The sequence below is a fragment of the Tenrec ecaudatus genome, chromosome 3 (assembly GCF_050624435.1).
Source record: "Tenrec ecaudatus isolate mTenEca1 chromosome 3, mTenEca1.hap1, whole genome shotgun sequence".
Lineage (NCBI taxonomy): Eukaryota > Metazoa > Chordata > Mammalia > Afrosoricida > Tenrecidae > Tenrec > Tenrec ecaudatus.
In genome coordinates, this window is record NC_134532.1 from 219,234,186 (window position 1) to 219,248,178 (window position 13,993).

Here is a 13,993-nt window from a genome sequence, read left to right on the forward strand (position 1 = left end):
AGGGTGGGTCTGAGCCAGAATCACCCGAGGGCCCTGAGTTTGAGTGTCGAACCGTCTTAAATCTGCCCGGTGAGCTAAAGGGAATCACGAACAAATAACCACAGGAGATAGGAAAGTGGCAGGAACCAAACAAGACGATCGATGAGGAGAGCAGTTCTAAAAGGGAACCGAAGGAAACTGCCGCACAGGAAGGACACCGACTAGATGAAACCTTCCCCAGAGGGGTCTAACATGAGAACAGCGAGAGACAAGGACCGTGAACTTGAAGGTGGTCATCAGGGCCATTGCGCCCGAGCAGGGAGAGACGATGAACACAAAGGAATTGTCCCCGGAAGACTTCCAGGGCATCACCAAGTGTCCCAACCTCCGCACCGTAGGAGATGCAGGCGGAGAAGAGATCGCTTCCCCAAAACTTGAGCAAAGACATGGACACTCATCCCAGAAAGATGACGTTCTCCACGCAGGGTACACTGGAAGTGCTCCACGCTGGGACACATTGTAGCCAGATCCTCTGGAACAATGCAGAGTCTTGAGCGCAGCTGGAGAGCAGGTCTCAGTGGAGATCACAGACGTGGGAGGCAGTGGGCTGGCGGGTGCACCGCGCCGCCGAGAGGAGGGATGTGCGTATCTTTGTCGACCAAGGCATTCGGGGAAACTCCTTCAGGAATCACGGAGGCACGAAGACACTCACAGGTGAACAGAGTCTGGGGCCCTTCCCTACAGGAAACACTAACTGAGTTGGTACATTTCATTTCAAACTCTTGTTGTAAATTTGACGTGTTACGTGTAGTCCCCAGTGCCCACTGAGAGAATAACTTAAAGCTACAGAAGCTGTAGGGCTGAGGGGAACAGTGGTCAGTGTAAGATATGAAAATAACCATTTAAGGGGTCACAGGGGCGTGGGGGAAGACCAGCTGATACTAAGGTCTCAATAGAAAGTAAATGTTTAGAAAATGATGGCAACACATGTACAGATGTGCTTGGTATAATCGATATATGGATTATTATAAGAGCTGTAAGAGCCCCCAGTAAAATGATCTTTAACAACTATATTCAGAAAAGGAAAGGGAATCAAAACAGACCACAAAAAATAATTTTAAAACAGCCCCCACCGGAAAAACTAGTGATGGAAGAATTGAGGACCAAAACCACCAAAATGTATAGAGAATCAGGTAACGAGATGGAAGAAGAAGCAAGGGCTTCTTGATCAGTGATTACTTTAAATGTAAATGGCCACACGCGCCTTTTGAAAAGCAGAGGTTGGTAGATTGGATTTGAAAATTAAGAAAAAATCTATTTGCTGTCCACAAGAAACTCAGTTTAGATTCATAGACAGGAGATGCATAGACACCATACACAGCAAGGACGGTGTCCGAGGTGTCCGGAGCTGCTCTGAAAGAAACAGCTCAAGTACCAGATTCAAGCAGCCTTACTTCTGCATAGCGTGGGAGTCTAGGGATCCCCATGCTGGGTGCCAGCCCTAAGGGCAGGGCCTGCCTCTCTGACCACACTGGAGGAAGAAAGCCTGTGCCTATCTTCAGCATCGACTCCCAGCAACTTTGATGCTCGCCTGGCATGCGTCTTCCCCTTTGGTTTTGCTTCATTTCTCTCTCATTTCATAGCCCCTTTTATGTCTCAGAGGAGATTGAATTAAGACACCTAAGAAAAATCTCACTGCCCTCAAGTTCTTCCGAGTCTAGTGACCATGCAGAACCGAGTAGAACTGCCCCCTGTGAGTTTTAGACACTTCACAGCCTGCTCATCTTTCTCCCACAGAGCAAGCGATGGGCTTGAACCTCTCACCCTTCAGTTATCAGCTCAATGTGTCCACTATGTCACCAGGTACCCTACTCTTATCCTACCCCCAGTGGGACTGTGAACAGTGAACTGTGAACAGTGAAATAGTGATAATGGAGAGGCACAAGATTAAAAAGATCTTCCCTATTAAGAGGGAAGGAGACCTGAGATGGCTATCTTATTGTTAGACAAAGTAGACTTTAACTGTTAAAAAGGTTACAAGAGAAAACATAGATCAATAACATTGCTATTGATCTAGCAAGAAGATACAGCAATTGTAAACATATATACACTGTGTTAGGCCGAGTTGACTAGAGAAATAAATCCAGAGAGAGCTTTCTATCAAGAAGTAATTATGTCTCCATAAAACAGCCCAGCCCAGTCCAACTCAAGTGTATCAGTCTGATCCTAGCCTATAAACCCCTCTCAGACTCAGAAGCCACATGCAATGCTGCAGGATGCAGAAACATCACTGGCTGGTGGGTGCAAAGTTTTGTGGATCCAATGGCGGTAGACACATCTCCAGGGCTCTCGCAGGTCTCCGCGTGGCCCATCAACAGAGAGGTTCCCAGGACCCTCCTTATGAGAAGGTCCCGCCTACAGTAGGCACCTTCACACTGTGGCCTAATTGACAGGTAGACCCAACCCCTGCAGTTTTAATATCCTCAAGTTGACATGAGATTATGTAGCTACCACGTACACCTAACAACAGAGCCCAAACATGCAGCAGAAATGGACAGCAGTGGTTGGAGAAACAGACTGTCCCCATTACAGCTGGAGACTTCAACACCAGCAAGCAGAGAGAAGAGCAATAAGGAAGTAAGACGTGAGCAAGAACATGGGTCACAGGCCTCCAAACTTATTTGGCCAACTACCCCCTTGGTCGGAAAAGGGGGAAAAATTACCCAGCATCCCCTTGGCAGCTCAAAGCTTTAGTACTATAGCCCGACATCCAGGATCGGGGGGGGGGGGGGTAGGTACCTGCTTCTGCTTCCCACCCTGGGTCATTCCAGTGACCCCCTGGGGCAGTGTCTCCCACTCTGGGTGCAGCCCGTTTGGGGTCCTGTAACTGAATGCAGATGTCCTAAGAATTTTGACTATGCTGCAAAGGGTTCTGAATGCTCAAAGACTAAAAACCAATGTAACAAGAAATGGGCAGCGAAGCTGCGGTGTTTCCGGCAGTGCCTGCCTGTGTTGGATTCCCATAGTTTTTCTCAATTCTCCAGTGCTCTGCTTGTTAACTGGTTGGTAGTTTTGTTTCATTGTGATCTGGAGAGAAAAAAAAAAACCCAACACTTTGTATGTTCTCTCAACCTCTGTCAAGGTTCTAACGTGATTGGCAGCCTAACACATGGCCTGTCCTTGAGAATGTTCCACGTGTACTTGGGAAGCATGTGGAATCTGCCGTGGTTAAGCAGTGTCTGCACTGCCTGTCAGATCTGTGGGCCTAGAAGAGGGCTGCTTATAAAGTTGTTCCACTCACGACCCCCAGACCAACAGATCACAGCGGAACGACACTACCAACCGATAACAGTAGGGAAATTAGAGAATTGAGAAATACGTGGGAATTAAACACAATCAGGCAAAAAGTATGAAATCTGCTTAGAACCATAAAAAGACATTCCTGGGTGTCGATGCCTGTATTACAGAAGAACGAAGGCCCCACTACAGAAAGAGCAGGACTGGTCTAAGGAGCTGCCAGAGGAAGAGCCACCTAGCCCCAAAGCAAGCAGGAGGAAGGGAGTAATAGAAATCAGAGCAGAGAAACACAACAGAGAAGTGGGAATCAGAGGCTACGCCCTCAAAACGAACAAGGGTCCCATGTGGAAAACCCACAGTGAATATCATTCCCAGAAGAAGACTGGATGGCCTGACCCTAGCCAGGGAGTTCTCGGTCACCTCACAGGCATGTGGAAGTCGGACCCTGAAGAAGGAAGGCCGCGGGAGAATGCTCGCCTTTGAAGGGTGCTGGTGGAGACGGTGGAAATCACTTTGTTACGGAGTCGCGCCCAACATAGACCACTGACCCACAAGCAGCTGCAAAGTAACAAAGCAAAACTTTATTACAGAAAGGCAAATCCGGATTTGGGCTACAGCATGGCCACACAGGGTCCAAAGCTGAAGCGTCCTGCAAAATATTTCTTTCCCTTTTATACACTTAAAACCAGCAAGGCGAGGGGGGTAGAGCAAGGAATGGGAAAGGGTGTTTACATAAGATAACAGGGATGCGGGTAGTTCGGCATGTCCTGCTCAGCTTATCTTGGACCAGATGATCTTGCAAAACTTCTTGCTTACATTTACGAGTGGATATTTTCAAGGTCACAGTGACTTGCTTTTCTAAAATAACATACCTCTCTTAGAATGGGGGTTGGCACTTAAGCTTTTCAAAATGGAGTAACTTAAGACAAATTCTTTTACTCTATTAAGCCTTAACACACTTTGGACTGCCCAGAGCACAAGCAAATCTGTCTTGGGAGAAATTTGGCTAGAATGCTCTTTAGAAGCACGGCTAATGAGACTTCATCTCACATACACTTTGGGCATTGTGTCAGTCTGGTGGACTAGAGAAACAAATCCATGGACACACGTGTGTATAAGAAAGAGCTTTATATACAAGAGCAATTGAACATTGAGAAAACATCCCAGTCCAGATCAAGTCCATAAGTCCAATAATAGCTCCTATGTCCAATACCAATCCATAAAGTCCTCTTCAGATTCATGAAACACATGCAATGAAGCCAAATGCAGGATGATCACAAGCCAGTGGGTAGAAAGTCTTTGGGTCCAGTGGCGTTGTAAGCATCTCAGCACTGACAGGGGTCTCTACGTGGCTTCTCTGGCTTCCAAGGTCTGGTTGCATCCATGTGGCTTGTCTTCTGCAGTGTCTCCCAGGGAGTAGCAGAGAGAGACAGGTGTCTTCTGCCTCCAAGGAGGAAGTTCCAGAGTTCCCAGAATTCTCAGGGGAAGGCCATGCCCACAGAAGTCTCATTGGCTATTTCCAGATTGACAGCCTAGACTCCACCCTGCCGCAGTCCAGCTGCAGCAAGGTCCAGGGGTCCCTCAAGGTGAGTCACAGCGTCGGCGAGTGGGAGACAGAAACCACACGACTCAAAGGTTGCGGGTGACTGTTCCAATTTTATTCATGAAAGCTTCAACTTACATATTCTTTTTCTTGGCTTAAAGCTTATGGCCTGAGATCATACATCAGGAAATTCTCAGGCCACAAAACCATGACAAGTTACATAATCACATATCTTTACTCTCGTTCAGATACACATCATGATTCTTGGTTAAAAATTAGTACATTTTGAAACTAAAACTCAACCACAAGGGTGATAGACATAAACCTTCTAACAAAATATTATATCTATTAATATTTTATTTAATCTTATAAAACTCAAAAGGCAAAATTTCCATAAGCAATTAACTGAGCACACTTTATCTAACTAGGGCGCATTGTTCTAACTATGAAATCAATAAAGCATTGATGCATTTCATTATCAAACACAAAAATTACTTGACAGGCTTTGGTTGTTCTTTTCTTAGGCTGTTCGTCTAGGGCTTTCATTTCTTGTTCTTTCTTTTCCACCAAGTTCCCATAAATTAAACTCCCAGAAGTCTTTCTGTACCAAGGCACGAGTTGCCTCACAATAGGTAGCTTTGTGTCAGTGGACTTCAAACATCACGGAGGCCCTCCTCTTGCTAACCTTTCCATAAAACTTAAACTACTAAAAGGAACTTGTACACCTTCTTTGTTAACTATTCTTATGCCATTCTTATTATGAGCCCTCGTATAAGGTAAATCAGGGTCAGGAACTCTATTTCTCTTTGGGAGGGGGATACCATATTCTCCCCCCTATGCAGTAACCACTATAAGCAGGGGGAAAAGAAGATGATAAACTTTTTTAGAGTCTTGCACAAAAGCTTCCTAACGAGCCTCTGAGATTTCCGTGGTTTTCGGTTGCAATAGCTCAGCCTGCTCAACATCTAACATAAATTCCTTAAGGGGGGTTTCTGGCTTCCAGTTTCTAGTTTTATTATACAATACACTTTGCACACAGTCAGGACATGGATCTTTCAAAGCCATAGGAAGGGGAGTAACCTCAACTTCTGGGGAACATTCCTCAGTTGACATCAGTTGTTTCCTAAAAGGGGAAGTGATCAAAATGATCAGGAAACAGAAGGCAGCTACAATTATCAATAATGATATCAGGCCAATAATTCCAAAGGGTTCATGGAAGGGACTTCCTTGCTGACTTTGTCAAGGCCCAGGGTTGGAAGTGGTCTCAGCACCACCCCTTAAGTTGAGACCAGGTTAGGTGACCAGGTTAGGTGTCGTGCTTGGCAAAGTGGACAAGAAGGATGGCCACACTGCCTGCAGCCACGGGCTTAGGCAAGAGGAGCCGTCGTCAGGATGGTGCGGGGCTGGGCAGTGTCTGGTTCTGGTTTGCGCTCGGGTGGCCGTGGGTCAGAATCGACGACGCACCTAGCAACAGCATCACCAAGCCGTACACCTGAGACCTGTTGAATTGGCAAAGGCCGTGTTAGAGATTTAAACCTCAAGCCCACTGCTGTCGGGCCAGTTCCGACCAAGAGGGACCCCCTTGGTTTTTGACATGGTGAACAGACTCATCTTGCTACCCCGGAAGGGAAAGATAAATTCAGACTATCGACCGTGCCCTCAGCAGCCTGACACCGACAGATCTGGAAAAGCCACCAGCAGCAGCACCAAGTTGGTTCTGCCTGGGTGACCCTTTGGGGCACAGTGGGACTGCCCGTGTCTGTGGGTTCCGAGGCGGCAGATGCTTACACATGCCGAAAGCCTCCTCTTTCTCCAGCGGGTTCCCACTGCTGACCTCCCAGTTCGCAGCCAAGTGCTTCGCAATGGCGCCCCCAGGCCTGCTTCCATTTCCACAGGAAGCTCAGTGCCCGCGAAGGGCCCCAGTGCCCACAGAGTCCGGGGAAGCATGTGGATGTACCTGGGTCAATGATGCCCATGGCAGATGTCTCACCCCCCAGGTCAGTCACCCGGCAGGGCGAGGGTGAGGACTGTGCAAGGTGCTGGGCAGAGGGGCATGTGGGTCCCAGCTCTTTAGCGCCCTTGACATCTGCTTAGGTTGTAAAAGGAAGATCTTTGTGATGGGAACAGGACAGCAGACGCACCCAACCCTGTGGAACTGTGCTCCACGTGGTCAGGACGGTGAGCTGCGTGGTGTTTTACTACAGGGGCCCTGGTGGCGCAACCGTTCAGTGCTTGACTGCTGCTGAAAAGTCACCTGCATGTGCCCAGCCTGTGTGTGCCCAGCCTGCATGCACCTAGGCTCTGTGTGTGCCCAGCCTGCGTGCACCTAGGCTCTGTGTGTGCCCAGGCTGCAGGCAACTTTACTGTGTCCAGCCTGCGTGCGCCTAGACTGTGTGCTCCTGGTTTGCATGTGTCTCATGCATTTGTGCCTCAGCCTGTGTGTGTATGTCTGTCACAGACTGGCCCCATCTCCCCTGTCCCTGCCCTTGCTACCCTGCCCACCGTCAAGGAGGGAAACAGAGTCAGAGCTGGCTGGCTTCCGCCACGTGGCCCCACACCCGAGTGGCCTGTCACGTGGCCTGTCTCCTCAGTTAGGGACACCACGCATGACAGTCCAGCTGTGGAGTTACTGCGTGGAGCCACAGGCCAAGGGGCACTGGGGGGGGGGTCTCCTCAAGTCCCCCTGTCATATCCATCTCCTTCTCCCCCGCCTGTCTGCCTGCTGCCCGGTGTCCAGCATCCTGCCTCCCTCTTGGCTCCCCGCCCTGCCTTACGTCCCTAGCTCCCCACCAGGCTGTCCCTGGTCCGGTCGGGCAATCGGGGCCACCTCTGGATCCCGCCCCCTGCAGTATTGATGGCCCGTCAGGTCCTGCCCCGATTCCTGCGTTTTCAGTTAAAAGGTTTTTGTTGTTGTGGCTCATGCAGTTGCTCTGTTGCTATGGAAACGTGACATCAACATGACGTTTCCCGTTTAAAAGCTTTTAACTAAATTCCTGCCTGTCAGACGTAGGGCCCCATTTTGAGTGCGCCGCCTTCCAGCCCAGCACCACGGCCGCTCGCAGCTGCCACTGCTGCCCGTGGTGGCCAAACTGAGCCGGGGGCGGGGGCCCGGCCTGAGTCTGCCTTTTAACCCCGCAGGTGCCTCCGCCATGGCAGCGGCCGAAGTGCCCGGCTATCTTGTGTCCCCCCAGACGGAGAAGCACCGGCGCGCCCGCAACTGGACGGACGCGGAGATGCGCGGGCTGATGCTCGTGTGGGAGGAGTGCTTCGAGGAGCTCAAGCAGACCAAGCGCAACGCCCGCGTCTACGAGAAGATGGCCAGCAAGCTCTTCCAGATGACCGGCGAGCGGCGGCTGGGCGAGGAGATCAAGATCAAGATCACCAACATGACCTTCCAGTACAGGTGGGACGCCGGGATGGGCAGGGCGGGGCAGCCGGCATGGGGGACGCCAGGACAGAGGTCGGCCAGCTGGCACGGGGTGGGCCACGGGGTGGGCGCGGGGTGGGGAGGTTGGGATCAAGACCCCCAGCACGACCTTCCAGGACAGGTGGGTGGCTGGCACGGGGAAGGCTGTGCCACCGCAGGGCAGGTGGGGAGAGGCCTGGGATGGGGTGGGGGTTAGGCTGGTCAATGCCAAGCAGCCTCAGGGCCTGGACAGAATGGGGTGAAGTGGAGGCAGCCATGGGACCAGGGCAGGTGCATGTGGGGAGAGGCCAGGACAGATGGGCTGATTGGTACTTGCATGACATGGAGTAGGACCAGGCAGGTACAGGCAGGGTAAGGACAGGAGGCCAGCCAGGACCCAGGTGGCCACAGGACCAGCATGACCATGTGCAGAAAGAGGCCAGGACAGGGGCAGGCCAGCCACTAAGGTCACCATGGGACCAGGTCAAGGTGAGAGCCCAGCATGACTATATATAGACTGAGGCCAGGACAGGTGGGGTGTCTACCAGGGCAGCCATGGGTACTGGCCCTGTGATGCCAACCTGCCAGGAAGCAGCCCAGGACAGAGGCTGCCCCCTGCTCTCTCCTGGAGGCTGGGGTCCCAAAGCCGCCACCCACCTGCCTGACTCTCAGCTTAGGCAGCTCCCCTGGGGGGCGGGGCAGTCAGGCCTGGCCCTCTGGAGCTGGGCTGGCCCTGGTGTAGAACTGGCTCTGCACAGCCAATCCCAATGGGCGTTGGAACCCTGTGCTACTGGGGAAACTGAGGCTGGCAAGGAGGAGACCTGGCTGCCCTGGCAGTTCTCAGGCCAGGCTTGGTTCAGTCCTGGGGTGTCCAGTTGTGGGGGACTGTGTGGAAAGAAGAGGTCGAGGGAAGACTCCTTGCGTTAGCACCAGGGCAAAGGAGGACGGGTGCAGGCAGACCAGGCCCATTTAGAGAGTAGGTCACACAGAGGGGACACTCAACCAGGGCCAGAGGGGTCATGAGGTCAGATAGGGGTCACAAGGTCACAGAGCTGTCATGATGTTGGGGTTCATAAGTGAGGGACAGGGATGGCATGTGAATGTGGGGTGTCACGATCATGGCAGACTTGGGGGCGGGGGCATGGTCAGGACCAGGTGTCTGCCCTGAGCTGGCTCGCAGCGGAGACTTGAGAACCCCACCCCGAGGAGAGAGGCAGCGCCCAGAACGGCGGGACCAGAGGGCGCACGTGCCTGAGTGTGAGGTGCATCTGAGGCTGAGGGTGCATCTCCGTCCCCAGGCACAGCCGACCAGGGGGTTGCACCGCCACTAGGCCACGAGCAGAGGGGCAAGGACGGAAGTCAGGCAACCGTGGGCGCGCACGCCAGCACAGCCTCCGCTCCCCTCAGGATAGCCGTCGGCTGTGTGGTCTCCAAGACTCGGCCTGGGCCCCAGAGAGGGGCCTGCACCTCGGAGGAGGACACCAGGGAGTGGGGGAGAGCCGGACAGGGGCAGCAGAGCTGGGAACACACACACACTGTGTCCCAGTTTGGTTCACACTGACCCCCCAGGAGGGGCCCTGGTGGCCTTGTGGGCATAGATGGAGTCTGTCTGGTGGCTCCTCAGGGAAGGTGTGGCTGCAGCAACCGCAGGGCAGTTCTACTCTGTCCCTCAGGGTCCCACAGAGTCATTCTCCACTGGACGGCCGTGGAGTGGTTGGGCACCCCTCGGAGCTCCCAAGGGAAACTGAGGCCCAGTGCAGGGAGGGCCTAACAGGGATGTGCCCGAGACCCCTGCACCCACAGCAAGTGTTCTTCTTACTGTTCTGAAGGTGCTCTTTAGAATATGGAGACGGGACTGTGAGCTTAGTCTGCCGGGTCCTGCGTGGACCGTGCCCCACGACCTGGGGCATTATCAAGGTCATGGGGACACAGACCCCTGCAAAAGAGCCGTGGCCACATCAGGGCTCCCTTTGAACGCCCTCCTTTTCCTGATGGGGAGGTTGAGGCTCGGAGAGGTCACGCAGTCAGTGGCTGAGCCCAGAGCAGACTCTTTCCAGCCTGCTGGATGGAAAGTCCACCCTTCAGTCCTGCCACCACCACCCCAGGGACCCTCCTTAGAACACGGCCCACGGCTTGGTAAGCTCAACCACCACTGCATTTGCATCCCACCATACATGGCAGTGGTTGTTCCGTGGGCTCTGGTGGTGCCGTGTTTACCCACCGGGTGGCTCGGCCAGGTCAGCAGAGCCGCACCATGGGAGAAAGTCGAAGCTTTTTGCTCCCGTCAGGAATTCCAGTCTCGGAAACCCACAGGGGTCAGGTCTGACCCTGTCCTGTACGGTCACTGTGGGCCAGGATCAAGCCGAGGGCAGGGTGTTTGGATCGGACCACAGCTTACCATTGCCAGCTAACTGGCTCACCAAGCAGAGCCTGGGGGGACACACAGGCCCCTCCTGTGGCAACCACCTCCCTCCCCGATGGGCGGGGCTTCTCCCGAAGCCTGCTGCCCCTGCCAACCCTCTGGCCTCAGGCCTTGAGCCCCTGCAGACCCCGGCCCAGCTGTGTCTCACCCTTGGTTCTTATGTCTCTCGTTTCAGGAAATTAAAATGCATGACAGATAGCGAGTCAGTTCCGCCCGACTGGCCATATTTCCCAGCCATTGATAGGATCCTGGCCAAGGCCCCCGAGTCCTGTGACGGGAAGCTGCCCAGCAGCCAGCAGCCGGGGCCTTCCACGTCCCAGACCGAGGCGTCCCTCTCGCCGCCCGCTAAGTCCACCCCCCTGTACGTCCCGTACAGCCAGTTCTCCTACGAAACCCGCTGCGAGGACCACGGCTCTGACAGCTCTTCCAGCTTACTGTCCCTTAAGCTCAGGTGTGTGCCTCTCCGCTGAAGACCCTGACCTCTCTGGGCCTCAGTCTTTGCTCCCGGGCTACGGGTACACCCAGGACTCTCTCAGGGCAAGGCTGGGTACATCTGTGGGTGGGGGTTTCTTGGGAGAGGACACGCCGGGAGTCCCCACCCAGCCAGAGTCACGGGGCCCATTGCCGGGTATGCTGTGGCCTGCTCCTCATGTCCCCCTGCCATCTCCTCCTAAGCTCGGCTGTCCGCCCTCAGTTAACGGCCCTCGGCAAGACCCGCTCCTCTGGAGGGGGCACCTGAACGGGCTTCCAAACGTGTGGGAGCTGACCAGTTGGGTTTTGGGCTCCTCACGATGTGTTACAATCTCCCAGCCCCTCCCACCTGCTGGGGTGATGCCCAGGGCTGGGCCGCCCTGCTGTGCTAGGGTCCCAGCCAGGGTCACAGAGTCACAGGCCAGGGTCACAGGCCAGGACTGGGGTCCTGGTCCTTGGACTGGTGTCTGCTGTTACAGAGGCTCCACTTGGGGGTGTTAACAGACAGACATTCATTTTCCTGGGGGCTGGGGGCAGCTCTCAGGAAGGCTTTCTCTCTGTCAGCTCCAGGGAAGGTCCTGGTCTCTGGATCTGTAGCCCCTAGCGTTCCGTGTGCCTTGGTCTCAGTCTGCTTCTGGGTCTAGGAGGTTCACAGCACAAACAACAGGCTCTGCTCTCAGCTCCTCTTTCTTGGTGGCAATAGGCCCTTCTCCCGGAATGTGGAGGCCTGGCATTACTTGGCTGTCTCCAGGGGTCTTGGCATCAGTCGTACCCTGAGTCTAGGAGGTTCCCAGCGCAGGGACCCCAGGTCCAAAGGACTTGCTCTGTTCCCAGCCCTTCCTTCTTGGTGGCAGTAGGTCCCTCCTCCTCTGCCGGCTTCTATCTCCTTCCACCTCTTGGGAAGCCATACCAGGGGCTGGGGGCCTCCCTGACATCAGATCAGGGCTGTGACCTGAGTGAGGGGCTGCCTCCCACCCTCCTCCTGCCTCTGGAACATGCAAACACAGCATACCCTATGCTGCCTGGCGAATGCACTTCACCAGTGGAGGGCAGACACAGCAACTCTCAAAGCAGAGGACAGGCAGTCACCGTGAGTCAGGGCCCTGCCAGGCAGGCTCGCTCTTTTGAGGAGTAAGTTTGCTGTACCCCCACCCCCCAGGAGGAAATGCTGAGAGGATTCGGCAGTGTTCAGGATGCACCCTTCCCCCACACCCCCGCGGTGCACAGCCTCTCTCCCACCAAGGGTGAGCCTGGGGCCTCAGCTTCCCCGTGGGTCCAGGGCTGCGGGGAATGGGGTAGCCGCAGGTTTCCTGAGAGGACCCCCAAGCCAACTGCCACACCGCCTAGTACCCTTCCTGCTCTCTCCTAGTGTCCTTGTCACCCATGAGCACCCCCCGGACCCACGACTGGGGCAGTTGCCCTGCCTGGGGTTGGGGTCTCATGGCTGCTTGTTTGTAGTAGTGCTCCATGAGCCCCCTTCTGCTGTCTGGAGACACCCCCTCCCCGTGGGGTGGCTTTGTCCCCTGGCTCCAGGTCACAGTGGTGGCTGCTGACCCCAGGGGGAGGTGGACACTGCGCCAGCCCTCCTCCCTGGAGCCTCAGTTTCCCTGCCTGTCTCCACTGGAGCGTGAGATGAGGCCACTTCAGTGGGGTGGCTGGGCCACACGTATCTCAGGCCAACACCTCAGGGACGCAGCTTGGCCCATGTGTGCCTCGTAGTTGGCACGTGTGTGAGAGACCAGCCATGCACATTTCAGCCCAGCACACAGTCTGATAGCTGGCACACGCGTGTCTCAGCCCGGCGCGTGCGTGTCTCAGGGGGCTCCAGCGTGTGGTTAGACCAGCACTCGCCTGTTGCAGACGGTTCCGACGCGACATGTGGTGAGCGTGACCGTGCTCACCAACGCATGCGCGTGCAGGGGGACCCTCCCCGCCACCCCGCCCCGCGGGCCCACGTATGAGTAGCCCGGTGTGCCGTTGCAGGTCGGAGGAGCGGCCCGCCAAGAAGCGCAAGGTGCGGAGCTGCGCGTTCCAGAAGAAGAAGCTGCGGCTGCTGGAGGCCATGCTGGAGGAGCAGCGCAAGCTGAGCCGCGCCGTCGAGGAGACGTGCCGCGAGGTACGCCGTGTGCTCGACCAGCAGAACATCCTGCAGATGCAGAGCCTGCAGTTGCAGGAGCGCATGATGAGCCTGCTCGAGAAGCTCATCGCCAAGTCCGCCGTCTAGGCCCCGCCCACCGACCGCCGCCGGCGCCAAGCCCCGCCCACCACAGGTGCCAGGCCCCGCCTGCTGACCACAGGACACGCCCACTGCAAACACCAGGCTCCGCCCTCTGCCTACAGGACACGCTCACCGCCTGGGGCGGGGGGGGGGGGGTGTGACGGCAGGGCACGCCCACTGCAGCGCTGCTCTTGTCATCTACAGGACACGCCCACCACCGACACCAAACTCCCCCCACTTGGGGTGCCGGATAGTGCCCACTGCTCACAAGTCACGGTGGACGCCAGGCCCTGGCTGCTACAGGACACGCCCAAAATGGGCACCAGACTCTGCCTACCTGGGGGTGCGTGACCCACTCTGCAGCCTGACACCTGCCCCCGCCCCCCACGGATGCCAAACTGCCCACCGCCTGCAGGACACAGCCACCAGGCCCCGCCCACCACCATTGGACCCTGCCGAATGCCAGCAGGCTGTGCTTACTCTCAGGCCCCGCCCACCATCAAGGTCTGAACAGGCCCCGGACGACAGGCTCTGCCCACCGTGGACATCAGGACTTCACGTGGGCGCCAGGCCGGGCGCAAAGTGAGGAGGCTCCCCAGGGGACTCTGGTTTGTCATTTCACCACGGTCGATGGGTCAGTTCTGACTGCAAACTGCA

The 13,993-nt window shown here is 55.3% G+C and overlaps 1 protein-coding gene across 1 annotated transcript; it reads left to right on the forward strand.

Moving 5' to 3' along the window:
* Window positions 1-307: 307 nt before the first annotated feature.
* MSANTD1 (Myb/SANT DNA binding domain containing 1) lies at window positions 308-13,342 on the forward strand. Its single transcript, XM_075543612.1, has 5 exons — window positions 308-373; window positions 7,602-7,680; window positions 7,859-8,222; window positions 10,823-11,098; window positions 13,102-13,342. The coding sequence occupies exons 1-5, from the start codon at window positions 308-310 to the stop codon at window positions 13,340-13,342; spliced, it is 1,026 nt and encodes a 341-aa protein (XP_075399727.1).
* The last annotated feature ends 651 nt before the right edge of the window (window positions 13,343-13,993 follow it).